At 35.9% G+C, this 19582-nt stretch overlaps 1 protein-coding gene across 1 annotated transcript in view; it reads right to left on the bottom strand.

Annotated features, from left to right (window-relative positions):
• The window catches only part of AMPKalpha (AMP-activated protein kinase alpha subunit), a 265316-nt gene extending 247863 nt beyond the window's left edge, over nt 1–17453 (bottom strand). The window contains exon 1 of the mRNA XM_090414193.1: nt 17138–17453. Within this exon, the coding sequence (XP_090270319.1) occupies nt 17138–17243 (106 nt within the window). The 5' untranslated portion in view covers nt 17244–17453. The remainder of the gene's footprint in view (nt 1–17137) is intronic.
• Between the last annotated feature and the right edge of the window lie 2129 nt (nt 17454–19582).

The following is a 19582-nucleotide window of genomic DNA, read 5'->3' as shown; positions in this document are numbered from 1 at the left end:
TTTAAATGTTTTCAAATATTTTTACTAGAAATGTTAACTGTTCATAATGATAGTTATTATTTGGTCCTTTTTCACTGAAATTAATACATAATATTGGATTTATTGGACCATGGTTTTGGTAAACATTTATACATAATCATAGACTAGTTTTGCAAGCTGTGTCTGTCTGGCTTTATCAAGACGAGAAAGGTTACACTAATATTAAATGCAAAAACAAAGGAATGCAGTAACGACTTAAAAGACAGTTAAACAAATTGGAGAGCACGTGTAACATCAAACGCATAAAGCGTGAAAGCTTAGTCATTGTTATTAAATTGAGTTTTATAATTTAATTCTGCTAAACTTAATGAATTTAATAGGTATTTCCAAATGTCTTTTAAAATTCCCTGGTTTCTACTGAGGTTATTTCCTGTCTGTAGGACTACTGCAGCTTCTTTAAAGGTTCTACATCTGTAATCCTCTTCGATATATGGCATGGAGCTGTTGTCCCAATCTATTAAATGGTTTGAAGTTGAGAAATGATGTGCTAACCCTGAGGGTGTCTGTTCTATTATTATTGACATCTCCGACATGTTCCTTCTTTTGGATTTCTAGGCTTCGTGAAGTTTGGCCGATGTAAGTCAGTCCACACGTACATGGTATGCTGTAAACACCTGCGTATTTGTAGAAAGTGACGCTATCCTTAGGGGATCTTAATAACTGTTGTGTAGTTATGGTAAGTTTAAAAACAACTCTGATGTTAAAAGGCTTCATAATTCTTGCTATTTTGGTGGAGACTGAGCCTGCATAGGGTATTATGATGAATGATAAGTACTGTGTCGCCAGAGGCTGTTGCTGTAGGCTGTTTCTATAGAGAATTTTATTAATTATATTTTGAGGATAACCATTAAGTGACAAAGTTTTTTGATATAAGCGAAAGCTCAGCACGTACGTCTTTTTTTCGTGTGATGATATTTTTAACTCTGTTTTTTTAGCATATGCATGATGCTAAGTTTCTGTGCAAAGTGATGATTAGATGTAAAATTTCTTGTCTTGATAAAGCCAGACAGACACAGCTGGTGAAACTAGTCAACAATTATGTATAAATGTTTACCAAAACCATGGTCCAATAAATCCAACATTATGTATTAATTTCAATGTTAACTATTATTATTTGCTTTCTAGTTTTTAGTTTATTCATGTTATTTTCTAATGAAATGAAACAAAGTATTTCATGAAACTAGTTGACATAAAAAGTTTCTATTTGACATCTTTGTTTGTGGTTTTATACCAGAAGAAATAGTTCTAAAAATGTCCTATCCCCACAGAAGCCTACACAACTACCTGAAATATAATTTACAGGAAAAAGAAATTGATAAAAATCCAGTTAAAATGTGCCCCCCCCCCCAGAAATTTAGTGAGAGAGAGAGAGTGAGTGAGAGGACACATGCAGGTATCTATCCGTGTGCATCGATTTTCTGAAGATCGAGATTTTTAAGGCATCAGACATCTTAGTAAGTTTGATGTCTAAACTGCATGCATCCTCACACCACTATCTAGCACAGAAGTTAGGTATCCCACTCTGGCTCATTGCGCCAGGTCTGTATTGTCAGATGAGGAGGAGCTAAAAAATGAACTACAACATCTCAAAAGAACCTTTATAAATAATGTCTACTCTTCAAAAACTATCAAACAACTATACCGCCATCCTCAAAACAACACAGAGACACAGGACAACCCCAAGGGTTATATCCTTTACCACACATCAGCTCACTTTTCCAGAAACTAAGAAGAATTTTGAAAAAATTTAATATAAAAACGTGCTTTTCCACTCTTCCTAAACTCAGATCAATTCTAAGCCAACTAAAACAGGCTCACAACCATCTTCAGTTTCCAGGTGTATATAAAATCATATGTGACTGTGGGAAGCCATATTATGGCCAAACTGAGAAGTCCATCCTCCTGCATCTCGAAGAACATCAGAGAGACATCACTTATAGTAGAACCAGAGCAAGCACCCTCTCAAGCCATGTCCTGTTCTCAGTGAACACAAATAATGAAGGCCGCCAACACGAAATAAACTGGAATACAACATCAAACATTCATATATACCACGATGAAGTAGAACGCCATAGTTGAATCCAAAGATATTATCCTAGACTCCTCTCACATAAACAGTAACTTTAGTTTGGCAGACTAACATAGCTCGTCCATCAGATACTGGTGCACTTGTGAAGTCACATGCTCACGTATGCCTAACAATAGAACTTTAGCCCGGACTGTAGCTTCAGTTTCCAGGTGTATATAAAATCATATGTGACCATGGGAAGCCATATTATGGCCAAACTGAGAAGTCCATCCTCCTGCATCTCGAAGAACATCAGCAGAGACATCGCTTATAGTAGAACCAGAGCAAGCACCCTCTCAAGCCATGTCCTGTTCTCAGTGAACACAAATAATGAAGGCCGCCAACACAAAATAGACTGGAATACAACATCAAACATTCATATATATACCATGATGAAGTAGAGCAGCACATAGTTGAATCCAAAGATATTATCCTAGACTCTTCTCACATAAACAGTAACTTTAGTTTGGCAGACTAACATAGCTCTGCCATCAGATACTGGCGCACTTGTGAAGTCACATGCTCACGTATGCCTAACAATAGAACTTTAGCCTGGACTGTAGCTTCAGTTCAAACTTAATTCCAGTTCATAGTCTGTTATTGTAGTGGTACAATGTTTCTTTATGGTGTTTTTTATGTTTGCTTTTAATGTTCTCACGCCTGAAGGAGTCGGCATTCCAATGAAACATATTGTGTGTTAAATTAAATTAATTTGTTTTCTAATTCTCGGAATTCATTCAGTAAATAATACGAACATATCTACATACCGAGTCAACATAGCTGATAATCACACACACACACACACACACACACACAGGACCATACAATCACCTCCGAATTTCATAGCTGGGTTACACACTCTGGTAAGAGACATTCATCAGGCATCTACCAGAACCATCAATCTGCTCAGTAGAGGGTGTGTGGTGTGATTCGTTGCTCCGTAACACAGCTTTCCAAGCAAATGTATTTGTGCAGATTCGTGTTTCATTCGATGCCTGGAACTCCACCTTTAATGTGTTGGCTTACAAATGGCAGTTTTTACATATTATCATTCATGGCACCTACAGTCATGTTTGGTGAGTGTGGTGGGTTGTCCACTGTGGGTAACACTTTCAGTAGACTCCCTGCACTTCCATCTTTATGGTATCACTAATTGCTGACCTGGGATGACCCAATTTGTCAACAATTTGCCTAACAGATAGGTCTGCAACATGGCATTCTCTTTCAAATCCATCAGTTCCCTTCTCACAGTCATTTTACCCAGACACAGTTGCACTAACTTGGAAGCATCACCCTCCTCCAATTTATACTGGCTACAAATACGACACGATGCACCGTCCACTGACTTCTTTCTAAGCAGTGCACAAATTAATCTGAACACTCGCATTTTAAAGAAAAATTTTAATTTCGCAAGATGTACTAAAGTTAAACTCCAACCTTACCTAATAATTTATATGCTCCTCTGTTTCCTATTAATAAGTTCATTAATTCGCTTATGCATGGACTCTATCAACGGAGAACACATTTTTCTTATTTCTGCATCTCAAAACAATGCTTTTATAATGAATTGTATTAAGTAATTCTTTGTATCATAATTTAATTTTCCAAATCTCTTTTTCACTATGGTCCACAAATTTTCTATTGGGTTAATGTCAGGAGAGTTACCTGGCCACTGAAGCAACAGGATGTTGTGATTTTTGAAGTGCAGCATGGAGCAAGATCCTGTTGGAAGATGAGTTCTCTGTCTTTCTGGATCTCTGGGACCACTCTTTTCTCCAATATTTTATGTATTGGTCAATTTTCATCATAGTCAACAGGCATAAGTGATTCTGGACTGTCATATGTAAAACAATCCTGGAACATTTTTTTTTTAGCTGTGTGTGTGTTTAGGAGCTTATTCAGGAGAGTTAAGGTGGGCAGAAGAAGATTTGCAAACATAGGTTACTTGCTCTCTTTGGACAAAGAAACAGCTCTCATCTGAGAATATGACCTTCTTCCACTTCTCAGCAGTCCAACCTTTGTACACTTTTGCTCACTGAAATCTCTTTTTCTGCATAGCCTTCATCAAAAGTTTTCTGTTTTGGTCTGTGGGCAGTCCTCCCTGCTTCCAACAATCTTTGATGGACTGTCATGTCAGAAACATTAATCCCAGTGGTGCAAAGAGTGTATACAGTGGGACATGATGCTTGGAAAGCTGTGTTATGGAACAACGAATTGCACTACATCATCTACCAAGCAAATGGATGGTCTGGGTGTGCAGATGCCTGGTAAATGTCTCTAACCAGACTGCATAACTCCAACTATGAAATTCGGAGGTGGCAGTGTGATGGTATGGTCCTGGTTTAGCCTTGGGCCTCTGTTTGTGTTGCCACAAACATTGAACTCCAAGAGGTATCTGAACATTCTAGACAATGCAATACATCCTTCTTTGGTGTGTCTGCGAAACTGACACTATTGTCTCTTTCAGCAAGACAATGCCCTGTGCTATAAGGCTGCTGATGTAACTGTGTGGTGCACCTGAAGACATGGGACATTTCCCCCACAATATCCAGGAACCCCCCCCCCCATTACATGCCTACAGTCAGAATGATCCAAAATTTTCATCGGTGCAGTCATCATAGTGAAAGGAGGTCCTAAATAAAACTGAAGACTGGAAAAATATCATTGCTAGCTTCACAACAATGTGCTCAATGTTCGTGTCACCATAAATTTTAATGTGGGTGCCATGGCTGTTTCTTCCTCACACTATGGTGTCTATTGACTTCTTTCCAAGCAGTGTGTGTGTGTGTATTAAAAAAGATACATTCTTTTGAAAAGTAGATAATAGACAAGAACATGTAATCATTAGTTACATCAGTTTATGCAGTAAAATTCCAAGAAACAAGAAACAGAAAAGTTAGAGACTGTAAACATTAGAGAAACAGTATTAGGAATAAATACTGAATGAAGTGGCTAAGAAGTTAGCATGGTAAGTTCGGTGCTGAAAGTGTATATGGACGTTAACCGTATTTATGCACGATTAGAAGAGAGTGGAGGAATGGTGATAGCTAGTTCATTGGAGAGAATCCATGGAAATACTTAAAAGAAAGATGCAATACAGAAATAGAGGGTCTACAGAAAGCAATTGGAGGGAGTCAGCTATTAAGTGGATAGTTCTCTTCTGGATGCAAACCAACCATTCTGAAGGAAGTATTTTGTGCAATTCCCCCCCAGATGCGAGAACAATACTTTAAGGTTGGGTGGACAAAACAAAAACTAAGCTAAAATTTTCAAGGCTCAAGAGGATATGGATATGATGTGAGCAAGATAGACCAGATGCAAAAGTCAACATAAGAAGAGTAACTAATCTCGGTTGGTAAGCAGATTATTATTTATCAAATGTGAAGGAGAGTTAGGCATGGTCTTTATTCAGGAAAATAAGGCAGAACTGTATTTTCTAGCAGGAAAATTTACTAAATTATGTTCATAATACTTCAGAATGGAGAGAGATAGTGTTTAAGGTAATAATCATAAAAGGTCTTGAAGCTTGAATCTTCGGAGCGTTACAAAGCTTTGTGAATGATGAAGTGTTCCTCTCAACAGCAAAGCGATGAATAAAAATGCATTAGTGAGAGAAGATCAGTAAAAAAATCAATGTTTATTAGAAATGCATCGAAGCAGGATTTTACTGAAGCATTGAATGCCAAATATTTGGTTTGAATTTTGGCTGAAGCACCAAACATTTGGCAAAGCAAAATAAATTAAATTTTATAAACAAATGTTTTGAGAGAAAAAAAATAAAATAAATACACTCATTAAAATTTGTATCAATTTTTAATAAGTGTATTTTATTGTTCAAAACATTTGTTTACAGAATTTAATTCATACTGTTTAAAATTTAATTAATTATTCTTAAGCACTTCAGCCAAATTGCAAAATGAAGATAGATTAAAAAGTATGTGTAATAATACTCCACCTAATCATGTAACGACATGAAAGTTTATGAGAATACAATTTTGACATCAGAGTTGCCTTAGTTTGCACTACTAAAAAGATGCATGCAGCCAAGGCATCTTTATATTTGCTTTTGTTATAAGGTTTCACTGACCTGACAGCTGTTTTGAAGTGTTGGGTTTTAAACTGAGATCAGGCAGAAACCTTAAAATGACAAGAAATCTCATTCAGTAGCAAAGAAATTCTGTTTCATAAAGATGCACATTTCATAAGCAAACAGTGGTCAGTTCTTAAGCGTAATTATCAAAGAAGAGCCTGAATTTATTCATTTCAGCATTGCAAAATAAACAGATAAATCCATATTTTATGCACTACTTAAAAAACTTAAAAGTTTCTTCAGTAGTGCAACCTAAGGCAACTCTGATGCCCAAGATTGCATTCTAATAAGCTCTCTCTTCTTTATTCGAAACTCTCCAAGCTTTTATATATATACATTCTACACACACATATATATATGTATGTATGTATGTAAGTTTTTTTACCTTTGGGGATATCATGCATTAAAGATACCAAGAAATTTTATAAACTTGGTTTTAATCCTTTTTTCCCAATTAAGCAAACAAGCAAGTAAGCTAAGTTTGTACCTGAAGTATTTTCAGATCTGAGGCAACTCGTGGTAAAGGTGGCATAAGTTCTGATCACTTGTATCATGGGAAGGGTCGCAACTCAGACGAGAGGTCTCCCATTGACGAGACCTCAATAAAGGTCGAAATAAGTCTGGGTAGTGACCCAACCCATAATACATAGCATTGTACATATCCATAAGGATATGTGCTTTGTATTATAGGATACTTAGGCAAGTGATCAGAGCTTATGCCATCTTTACCACAAGTTGCCTCAGACCTGAAAATACTTCAGGTGCAAACTTGGCTTACTCACTTGTTTGCTTACTTGGGAAAAAAAGGATTAAAACCAAGTTTATAAAATTTCTTGGTATCTTTAACGTATAATACACACAAGGTAAAAAACTTTCTACATCTTTCTCTCATCCTGAGATTTTTATTTAATAAGGTCAAAGCACCTTGTGGCAACTCATATAGATAAATCTAAGTTCTGCATTACTTCAACCTTGGTATCACCACCACTGGGTCTGGCTCCCACTGATGAGACCCCTAAGGGTAGAAACCAGTTGGAAGCTTGGGTGATGGATGGCAATGCCATAGCCAATGAAGTTAACTGAAGCACGACTGTTGCTGTTACCTCACAGATGAAATATGAGCAGTTCTGCTTGGTGGTGGGGTTGGAGCCAAACGCTGAGAGTTCTTCTCAGTGACTGAGGGGGGGAAATAACGCCGAGTTTGATGCTTTGGGTCATTCATTGCTGGTTGATTCGGGGGATCTCGTGAGTTTTTAGAGAGGTAACTACGCACTTAATACAGGGAAACCGGTCTGGGTAGTGACCCTTCCCATAATACATAGCATTATACATGTCTGTAAGGATATGTGCATTTGTATTATGGGATACTTAGGCAAGTGATCAGAGCTTATGCCACCTTTACCACAAATTGTAAAAGGAATTAGAGATGATAAAGGTGACATGAAAACAGGAGAAAAAGATATCCTTGAAGTATGGAGTAATTACTCTGAAAAACTGCTAAATGAAACAAGCAGTGATGACAGCACAGTGGTAAAAAACACTGACCAGGTATGCAGTCAGGAATACATATCCATACTTGAAATAGAAAAAGCGATCAAAAGCCTGAAATGTGGAAAGGCAGCAGGAGTAGATGATATTCAACCAGAAATGCTCACGTATGGAGGAATAAAAGTCGTACAGTGGCTGTACTGGATGGTTCAGAAGGCCTGGACAGAGGGACAAATTCCAGATGATTGGAGTAAAGTTCTCACAGCACCCATATATAAAAAGGGGAAATAAAACTGAATGTGAGAATTACAGAGGCATTTCATTACTGAGTGTTCCTGGTAAGATATATGTTTCTCAAGTATACTTGAGAAACTGTCAAGAAGAATTGTGGAAGAGAAGCTTGGTGAAGAACAAGCTGGATTCAGGCTAAATAGAGGCTGTCAGGATTGGATTTTCACTTTACGACAAATAGTTGAGAAATCGTTGGAATATAACAAAGATCTGTATTTAAGTTTTGTATAATGGGGTCACCTAGGTTTCTTCTTGATGGGGAGGAGGTGGAGAGGATCCAGAGGCGAGTGACCAAGATGATAGCAGGTCTGTGGAATGAACCGTATGAGAACAGGTTGAGGATTTGTGGGTTGCAAAAATTGGTTGATAGGCGGAGGAGGGGAGATATGATTCAGACATTCAAATTACTGAAGGGTTTCTATAAAATTAATTCAGAAGATATTTTTGAGAACAGGGCTGGTTGTGGGAGGACTAGGGGACATCCATCGAAACTGGCAAAAGTGTGGTTAGTAAAGGTGTTAGAGCTGGGTTCTTTACTTTTAGAGTAGTGAATGAGTGGAATGCGCTCCCTGAGTCTGTGGTGGATGCTGTGACAGTGAATGAGTTTAAGGCGAGGTATGATAGATACTGTATGAATGTCAAATAGTTGTGATGAATATGATTTGGGGCCTCCCTCGATGAGTCCAATGACTCCCTGGAGTTGCCCGTAATAATAGTAATAGTAATAATAGATCTGGAAAAGGCATATGACAAAGTGCCAAGAGAGAAGCTATTCGAAACGCTACAGTTATACGGGATTAATGGGGCATTATATTAAGCAATACTTAGTGTTTATTTGAGTTGTAAGTCAGCAGTTAGAATTGAAGGAAGTACAGGAAGATGGTTTAATGTTAAATCTGGTGTCAGACAAGAATGTACATTATCCCCTCTCTTATTCATTACCAATATGGATCACATTATGAAAGAAAGTGGTATTAAACCTGATATCAAAATTGGAGGTGTTAATCTCAGCTCTTTGCTTTATGCAGATGATGTTGTATTTCTAAATAAATCCACTACAAGTCCGCAAGATTCCCTGACTAAATTGAATAACTATTGTAATAGATATGGTGTGAAGGTCAGCAATAAAAAGACATAGACAATGAAAATAGGTAGAATTGTTGAAAATTTTACTTGTTCCACATTTTCAACTGTGGAACAAGTAAAACATTTCAGCTACTTAGGCATGATTTTTAGTGAAGATGGTAAATTAAATATGGAAATAGACAACAGAATCAACAAAGCTGGTATGGTAGGAAGTCAACTAAATAAATTTATATGGAATAAAAGAGAAATTAGTCATAACACTAAATTAGCTGTATACAAGACAGTGTTTTAAACCAATTTTAACTTATGGATCTGGGAGTTGTGTTAGAAGTAAAACACTTGACCAAAGATTAGAGACTGTCAGATATGAGAGTTCTGAGAAAGATTAGAGGCATGAACAGATGGCACCGATGGCAATATCATATTAAAAACGACCATACTAGAAAAGAACTTGATATTGTCAGCATCCAGGAATGCATTAGCAGAGCTAATCTCAGGTGGTATGGTCACTTAAGCAGAATGGGAGAGGAAAGATTAGCAAAACAAGTATTCTCTACCAGCTTAGCAGGAAAAAGACCCAGAGGAAGACTAAGATATATGTGGATTGGTACAGTAAAAAGTGCTTTAGAAGACAGAAATATAAGACCTGATAATATTGGAGTCTTGACATTTAACAGACTGATTTAGAGGAAAATTGTAGATAGGAAGTTAGTAATGATGTAAATTTTTCATGTAGTACTATCATATCCTGTACACCCCTTGAGGGCATATATCAGGAAGTTGATGATGATACTACAAGTTGCCTCAGACTTGAAAATACTTCAGGGGCAAAAAACTTGGCTTACTTGCTTGGTTGCTTATTTGAGAAAAAAGGATTAAAACCAAGTTTATAAAATTTCTTGGTATCTTTAACATATATATGGCTATGAAATACGCATGTATTTTTAATATCGCCTATTTATGTTAATTTTACATTGCTAAAATTAAAGCCTTTTGGATATTCTTTGATAGAAAGATAAAATAAATTTTTTTGCTCCCTAAAAATAATAGCTAACAAATTTTTAAGTATAGAGTTGGGCAAAGATGCTTCAATTTGAAATAAATAAGATACTGAAATAGAGGATATTATGGATCCATCCATATTTTATAGCAAAATAGAAAAATAAAAGTTTTGAAATTTTAGTACAGGGTTTGTAAGAACATAACTTTTTCATAAGCTTCCTGTCTTATAAATTTTCAAAAGAAAATTTTTCTACATTTCTTATTTTAGTTTGTTTCCATATTTTGCTATGAAATATAGATATATCTGTAATATTATTAAGAGAGATCCCAGGGAGTCAGGAATTCATTGAGGGAGGCAATACTATTCACCCCAGCTGTCACACCTGTTCTTGAATTCATTCACGCTACTTGCACACACACACACACACAACATTTAATGGTAATCCATTCCAATCATGCACTATTCTGTGAGTGAAAAATCTAGCCCTAACTCCACGGAAGTTGAGAATGAATGCTATCTCTTGATAGCATTCATTCTCAACTTCCATGGATGCCCTCCAATCCTTTCCTCACCATCAATAAAATGAAAAATTCCATCTACTGAAATTCTGTAATCCTTTCAAAAGTTTATATCTCAATCATGTCATCCCTTTTTCTCCTGTTTGCTAGTGTCTGCAGCCTACAAATTCCCAATTAGTGATCTCGTACGGATGTAGCAGGGTTTTCCTCCCGGAAACTTGAGTTTTCCATCGTGCATACAGACAAATTGGCCCTTCAGACAAAAAATACTAGTGGTGGTGGTAGTGGTGGGCAGTAGATGGTGTTGATGTAGATGATGATGGTAGAGGTTCGGTGTAGTGGTGGAGACGAGAGCTGTAGAGTTGGTGTCCTCCCTAAATGAGTCTTCTGACTCCTTGGAAGTGTCATAGAATAGTAATAATAATAATCTGTCTTCATAATGTATTCCACAATTCTGATATAATTTTTGACACTATCCTTTACTCTCTCTCTCTCTTTCCCCACTGTATCAGAATCACCACGGAAACCAAGAGACCAGACCTGTGTACAATAGTCCAAGAGATCTTACCAAGGCCTCGTGAAGATTCAAAATGACTTCCTCATCTTTACGTGTCAAAGTTTGTTTCAGCATTGCGATTATTCTCTGAGTTGTATTTGCAATTTTTGCTATATGATTCTGCAAGTACTGCATATCAGCAGCAGCATTCCTGATTACTCTACCTATCTTTGCATCATCAGCAAATAGCTGTATGTCACATGTCAAATCCTTCGGAATGTCATATGCAGACTGAATAACAATGTGCTAAGGACTGATTCTTGAGGCATACCACTGGTTACCTTGAATATTGCAGATTCATGCCCCCGACATACCATTTTTTTGGTATATCTCAGTCAAATAAGGTTAACATCATCCTCTTATCCATGCCAATAGTTCCAATCTCATATTCTACAATTTATGCAATAGTATTCCATGCTGTATTCTGTCAAAAGCCTTAGCAAAATCCACAAGTATCATGCTGTATCCATTCCCCTTGTCTAACTCAGTGGTAACATTATTACAGAATGTGACAAGTTGCTAAAACAGGACTTCCCTTCAGTTAACCTTATATAAGATAATACAATACTGTCTGTCTATTGTATTATCTTATATAAGGTTCTTAACGCTATAGTTTAATATTTTGCTGTGTACAGTGCAAATATACTGGTTGTGGGCAGAGCTCATGTTGTTTAAATAGTGCAAGCCAAGACAACTCCGATTCTAGTATTGTTCTCATAAGCTAACTGGTAAATTTTTGACACTTCACATTCTTTCTACATTTGGCTATTAAATATAGATGGATCCATAATATCCACCATTTCAATCGATATAAAACTATCATTTAATTTCATACAGAACATTGTATTTAAAAACATATGGCATAAAAATCAGAAAAAATGATTGCACTTATTTCTCCAAATAACAAAAACGTTAATGGAACTTATTTTAAATTGTGAAATATAGAGAATAATTATGGATTTAATAATCAAAATGAATTCACAATAAATTATGATATAGGAAAATGAATTTTTTAGCAATTTTCAGAGTAGCACATGTCTGGTTTCTTCATAAATATTTCTGACTTCTGAAAAGAACTCTTTCAAGGAATACGCTGGTAGCTAATGCTGAAAGAAATTTTCTGAGGAATTGCACTATGGAATAAGTTTATTCATTAGTCGTGAAAATCCTATTTGAACGATTGCTCAAGATAAAGGGGGAGGCTTTCCTGATAGGCTGGGTCTGTTATGACTCATGTAACGGGAATTTCTTTGCTTCTGCCAGCCAAATATCGAATCTTTCTACTGATTTGGACAAAGCAGAATATCTGAAAAACATGCCAAATCAGCCAAATATCAAAGCAAAATAGAATAATCAACCCTAAGGTTTATCAGTGAGGGAAAAAGTAAATTAAAGCACAGAGTCCTGGGGTACTTTGACACTTACAAAGTACCCCAGGTAAAAATCAAACGAGAGGACATCATCCACCACAACATGCAACACACAATCAGAGAAGAAGCCAGCAATTCACTCACAAAGGTTAGGGGAAGATTATAAGATAGCAGCATTGTGAGAAGGCCACAATGCTAGATTCAATCAAATGCCTTGATTATATAATCAAAGCAATCACAGGAGTTTCTTCAAATCTTTCCATAGGCTGTTTTCAAAAGTGGGTAAGGTTAGTGAGGAAGTCTGCTGTAGAAAGAGAATGGCAAAATCCATATTAGTGATCATTAAGTGATGGGTATCTAGAGAGTAAAGAAAATGGTTGTCAATGATCTTCTCCATCCTCTTTTGAGAGCGATGAGTTGAAGGCAAAGTGATGATAGTTTGCTTTTTACCTCACTCTTTAGGAATAGCTAGGATAAAAGCTTGCTTCCAGGATTGGATAGATGCAAGATGATCATGACAGCCTGTGAAGGGTACTACAGTATGCCCACAGATACGAGACCCTTACACACTTTTGCACATGGAGAATCCATTCCAATAATAGAGTAATCAATCCATATTGTGGAATGAGTGTTTATTATTACACGTCGGAAAATTAACTTCTCTTTTATGATCACTGTAGTTTTTAAAGTGGTAACTATTTTGTTTGTATAACAGTTAGAAAATTTTACTTATAAAGCACGTGATTTCGCATGTTGGTGACCAATTCGTACATCGCCTTATTTCTTTCTCCCCTTCAACATGAATTGACTCTTCTCGGCATCGAGCCAATGACAGCTCTCTAAAGCGTGGGCATACAATAGTACGGTACAAGCTCTTATTAGTATCAAGATTGTTGTGTATTTTTCTGATGTCCTTCTGACAAAAGATCAGAGAAGGCTTGCTGAGAGCAGTTTGCAATATAGCGGGAAGAGATTTGCCTTGGTCATCTAAACAAGAGTTGGGAAAAGACTAATACCATGAAGCCCATTGTATCTTTTGATGTTACCATCAAATGAATGAGAGATGGATGGGAAAAATAGTAGGGCAGAAGTTTGGCCCAAGAGGCTTGCCAAGGGATAAAAAGGCTCAAATGCCATTTGAGCAGAAGGCAAGCTTAATGCATTTGGCTCTTACAAAATCTGCTAAGATTTGCCAATTATTATTATTACACACAACACACACCCACATACACAGAAACTGCATCACCTGCTGTAACCATGTTTTTTTGATAAATTTGAATGCCTATTCAAAGTAGGGCAGAAGTTTGGCCCAAGAGGCTTGCCAAGGGACAAAAAGGGACAAGGACATGAAATTATAGTTAATCACATGAATTGCAACAGACACGATTATGAAATTTGGTGAGCAAGAATGTAAAGAAATTGGAAAAATCTGAATTCTAAATGAAAAGTAAACTATAATTATTGTGTGACACCTCCAAGGAATCATCAGAGGAAGGCACTCTACAATTGACCATCGACATGCTATTCCAGTGGAGTCGAACCTTTTTATCACAACAACATAAAATATATTCACCACACATAATCAAATATCAAATTATCTGTTTTTTGAAAAGATATGCAATTTTTATACTGATGAATTTTAAAGGTAGTTACTGTTGCAATAAAAATCGAATTATATTCATAATTTAATTTTAATAAGAAGCTTAAATGCCTTTGTAAAATTTTATTAAGAAATTTTATACATATTTTGCAATTTTTTTGAATATACATTGACAAATGGACATTTGTAATACTAGAAATACAAACTTTACCACAAACCTATGCCCTTTATTGTCACATGTGACTAGTGGTAATGAGGTTGAAAAAAGGACACTATGCTATCTACCACTACTAATAGTATTTTGTGTCTGTTATTTGTGTGTGTTCTCTACCCTATAAAATACACATAAATAAATAAACTAACCTATAAAATACACAATTTGATATTATTATGATATCACACCTTCAGGGAGTCCAAAGACTCATCGAGGGAGGGCATCAACTCTACAACTCCTAGTCTCCCTACTCCAGCAATCTTCATCATCTAATACGAATGCCATCTACCATCGACTACCACCACTAGTGCTTTCACAGATAATCATAAGATCCATGCCCACGGAGGGATTCGAACCCGCAGTCTTTCAGCTGGAGAGCGGATACGCTAACCACTCGGCCAACCATGCCGGCAAGATTGACCGAGTGGTTAGCGATATTTTTATTAATAAAGATATATTAATATCTTTATTAATAAAATTAATAAAGATATTAATAAAGAAAATTAATACCTTTCAATGTACTAAATTGACTATTTTTAATATATTTAGGAAAAATCATTTAAAATGTTAATCAAATAGTAGTTATCAAAGGAATTCATGGATACACCTAAAAAAATTTATAATTACTGGAAAGATTGTTTAAGTATTAAAATTGTGTTCTTCTGGCAGTCTGTCTTGTAGGATTAAATATTTGGGTATTAGGATATTAGGAAAGAACTTGACATTGGCAGCATCCAGGAATGCATTAGCAGAGCTAATCTCAGGTGGTATGGTCACTTAAACAGAATGGGCGAGGAAAGATTAGCAAAACAAGTGTTCTCTGCCAGGTTGGTAGGAAAACGACCCAGAGGAAGACCAAGATATAGGTGGATTGATACCGTACAAAGTGCCTTAGACGACAGAAATATAAGATCTGATAATGTTGGAGTCTTGGCAGGTAACAGACTGATTTGGAGGAAAATTGTAGATAGGAAGTTAGTAATGATGTAAATTTTTCATGTAGTACTATCATATCCTGTGCTGTACACCCCTTGCGGGTACATGTCAGGAATTTGATGATGAAATATTTGGGTTTCTGAGAGGTAAAACACTGTCATATCTGCATGTAACCAGCACTCAAGTTAAAAAGCCCTATAAACAGTACTCCCATCCAAGCAAGATTCAAGTCCAGTCTTTTCAGGACATCACTCTCGTTTCCTGCTAAAAGATAACAAGACCATGAGATCATATCTTGTTCACCAGTTGTGTTAAATAGCTTCAATATCAGTCATAATATGCACCCTTTTTTAGGATATTTGGAATAATTTCATCAGTTATTAATAATTTTTAACATACCAGTAATATGTAAGAGAGTGAGAATGAATATTTTTTTTTGGTATGCCATCCACCTAAAACTTCAATAGGCTATATATATGTAGAAAGTATTTTACCTTGGGTATAATAAATGTTCAAGATATTATTTATCTTTAAATTATTATGATATTATTATTTAATATTATTAAAGATATTTATTATACCCAAGGTAAAATACTTTCTACATTTATATCTCCTCGTGAGATTTTAATTTAATAAGGTTAAAACACCTTATGGTAACTTGTTCTGGTAAAATACTTATAAGCTCTGTATTACTAAAATCTTGGTATTTCTAGCCTGGCTCCCACTGATGAGACCTCGATAAAGGTCGAAACTGGTCTGGGTAGTGGCCTCCTTGCCTTTAATACAAAACATCATACATCTCCTCCAGGAGATGTGCTTTGCATTAAGGGTAAATATTAAGATTAGTGATCAGAGCTTATTCTACTTTTACCATGAGTTGCCTTGGTCTAGTACTACGTGTAGGTTCAGCTAGACTTGCAACACTTGCAGGTGCAAACTTGACTTGTTTGTCTGTTTGCTTACTTGGGAAATGGAATAAAACCAGGTTTAAAATAGCTTGGTATCTTTAACATATATATATATATATATATATATATATATATATATATATACATGACTTTCTCTTTTCCTTAATACTTGGTGCCTCTCACAATCATGCAACTTAGTTTTAAAAAAATTGAATTAATTCTCTAATGCAGAAGTTATTCTTATCCACATGGTCCATTATGGATGGGTGTCATCAATTGTGTGGACCCTGTTTATTTTGTTTGGGATGAAAAATCCTGCTATCTCCATATGAGACCAGCTAACTCATCTTCAGATGAGGATCTGAAAAAGGTTTGTTTCATCCTAGACAGGATATGGATAAGAGAAGTTGATTTTAGAAAGCAATTCAAATATGCAACAAAAAAAAAAGAATGAAAAAGAAAGAAAATAAAAGAAATAAACAATAAATAAATAAAATAAATAATAAAAATAAAATATTATTATTGCAACTCTGAATGGCTTCTCATAATTATATATGATACTTGCATAGCTAGAATAGCATATTTGCGGTGGCATAGTTTATCATATTATACCATCATTTTCCATTTATAACTTTTATTTAAAGAATAATAAAAAATACAAAACTGCATTGCCTACTTTCAAAAACAATGTCGCCCTTCTTTCTAATTAAAAGAAGAGTGGAAAATTGCAATATAACTTGAACATATATATATATATATAGCGAGAGAGAGGTCTACCCAACCAGACTTTTAATTTCGTAACTTGTTTCTGCCTTTTAAATTTTCTAACAAACATTTTCATGTGCAAAGCACTACTCTAATGCAAAGCCATGTGTGTGTGTTGCTATGATTTCTAAGGCTACTTGTGCCACACAGCATCAAGTTCAATAAGATTTGGGATACTCTATTTCCTCCAAATGAAGTTACTTACTTTTGACTTTTCCAAACGTTCCCACACCAAGTGTTTCACCCAATATATAATGGCCAATTTTAACCAGTGGTTGGCCTGAAGTTTGCGGCTGCCCTTTCTCCGCCATTTTTTACTTTACGATATGATATATCGAACAGGTACCGACATTGAAATTTCGTGTGTGTATACAAACTTATGTACCGTAATCACACAAAACAGGATCAAATCAAAGATCTTTTAATTCAACCACAGTGTATAGATATGCAACTTTAAAAATGGATGAAAATGTAAATAATAATAAATATACTGGTAATAAACGATTTTTTTCATCTGTGCGTAATTATTTTTTTTCAAAAAAGGACCTTTCTAATAGATAAAGTATCGGAAATTATGTATGCATCCAGCACAGAGTGCAAATAAATATCATAATTTATTACAGGTACTTTCGCAAAACATCCAAGCCGTCTCTTCATTGCGTTCCTACTCACAGCTTGATTATTATTAAATTTCTATTTCAATGTTAACGATCTGCAGGAAGTTGGATTCTCTCAAATAAAGTAGAAATGAAATGAAACGGCACACATTTTCATATGTATTTCTAAAGAACCATAAATTTTCAGTGGAAGTGGCATTTTCACTCCACTAAACTTGACCGCACGAAGGAAGACTTGGGTTCGAATCTAGTCGCCGACTAAAGGAACACTTTCTACGCTTTTTTTTTTTTTTTGACCGGTTCCCGAGTTAGTCGATCTCTGGCACGAGCAAGCAGGATTTTCTACCGGAAATTCGGGTTTTTCGTCATGTAGCCTCAAGAAAATCAGCCGTCGAACCCACACTATTTTCAGACATTAAAAACATTGTATTAGGGTTAGGGACCACAAGATGGAGGAACTTTTTAGCCGTCTTCTTCCCTGCGTGTTGATTAATTAGTGATAGCCTTGGGCCAGCTATTTCTGATTGGCTACGAGTGGAGATTGAAATGCCCACTCAGTCTGCAAAGGTTAGATAGGGCTTAAACGGCCTCGCGGGAACAAAAAAGGCATTAACTGATTTCTCTAAAAAACTGCAGCATCCCTTTAATCCACCACCCACTTCTTCTTGTTCAATTGACTATCCTGTTCAATATTTTTGTTTGAGAGACTAGATTCCACACTTGGTCATTCTCACATTCATTTGCCTCACGGGTGCTTTCCCACAAACTTACTTGCTTCCACCCTAATTGCTTAAGATTTCCTTTATTTACGCTTGAGCATGCTCATTGAACAAAGCTCTCTCCAGACACCTAACTCCAAACCCAATTAGAGATGCAGTCCATCTGCATTGTACAAATCCTTCTTTCTATCAAATACACACACACACACACCACAGATCAACAAATCCCACACCATTCCTTCTGCACAATCTACGTATAGATTTCACAGCGTGGCAGGATACTTACAGTCTTCAGCTTCTCGGTGTTCAGTTTTTCCATTTCTAACAATTCCTTTACATTCTCCCTTATAGAAAACTTCTCACCTCGAACATCATTTGTACCAACCAAAACAATCAATCAAAAGTAAATCCTTTACCTTTTTGTATCCGGATGGCGTGGCTAATACCGTGAATTTTTCCGCCCAGACAACAGGATTCTGTCACACTTTCTTTAAAAACTCCCGTGATCATTGAGTCTCCATACACAGTTTCTTCGAAGGAGCATCTGCTTCTTTCTCTTTTCAGCCCTTCTGATCTCTTGCCGCTTCTACATTTTTTTAATTTCGTGATTTGTCCTATGAAGGATAACATTTAAGCCGATATATATATATATATATATATATATATATACTGTATACATATATGTAGAGAGTTTTTTTACCTTGAGTATGATATATGTTAAAGATAACAAGCTATTTTAAAAATAAACCTGTTTTTTTACTCCATTTCCCAAGTAAGCAAACAGACAGGCGCAAACTTGACTGACTTGTCTGTTTGCTTACTTGGGAAATGTAGTAAAAAACTAGGTTTATATTTAAAATAGTTTGGTTTCTTTAATGTATACACACACACACACACACACACACACACACACATGTTAAAGATACCACTATTTAAAACCTGGTTTTTATATCATTTCCCAAGTAAACAAACAGACAAATAAGTCAAGTTTGCCCTGCACGTAATGCAAGTCTAGATGACCTGCAAAGTAGTGCAAGTCTAGGCAACTCGTGGTAAAGGTGGAATAAGCTCTGATCACTATTCTTAATATTTACCCTTAATGTAAAGCCCATCTCCTTGAGGAGATGTATGATCCTATGCATTAAAGGCAAGGAGTCGCTACCCAGATCGTTTTCGACCTTTATTGTGGTCTCATCAGTGGGAGCCAGACTTGTAAAAAACTTTCTACATCTATCTCTTATCCTGAGATTTTTATTTAATAAGGTCAAAGCACCTTATGGCAACTTGTTTTGGTAAAATACTTATAAGCTCTGT

This window comes from Typopeltis vanoorti, chromosome 24 (assembly GCF_054136105.1).
Source record: "Typopeltis vanoorti isolate ZY-2024b chromosome 24, IOZ_Tvanoo_1.0, whole genome shotgun sequence".
Classification (NCBI taxonomy): Eukaryota; Metazoa; Arthropoda; class Arachnida; order Uropygi; family Thelyphonidae; genus Typopeltis; species Typopeltis vanoorti.
The sequence above is the reverse complement of the archived record's forward strand: the minus strand, read 5'-3'. Positions and strand labels throughout refer to the sequence as shown.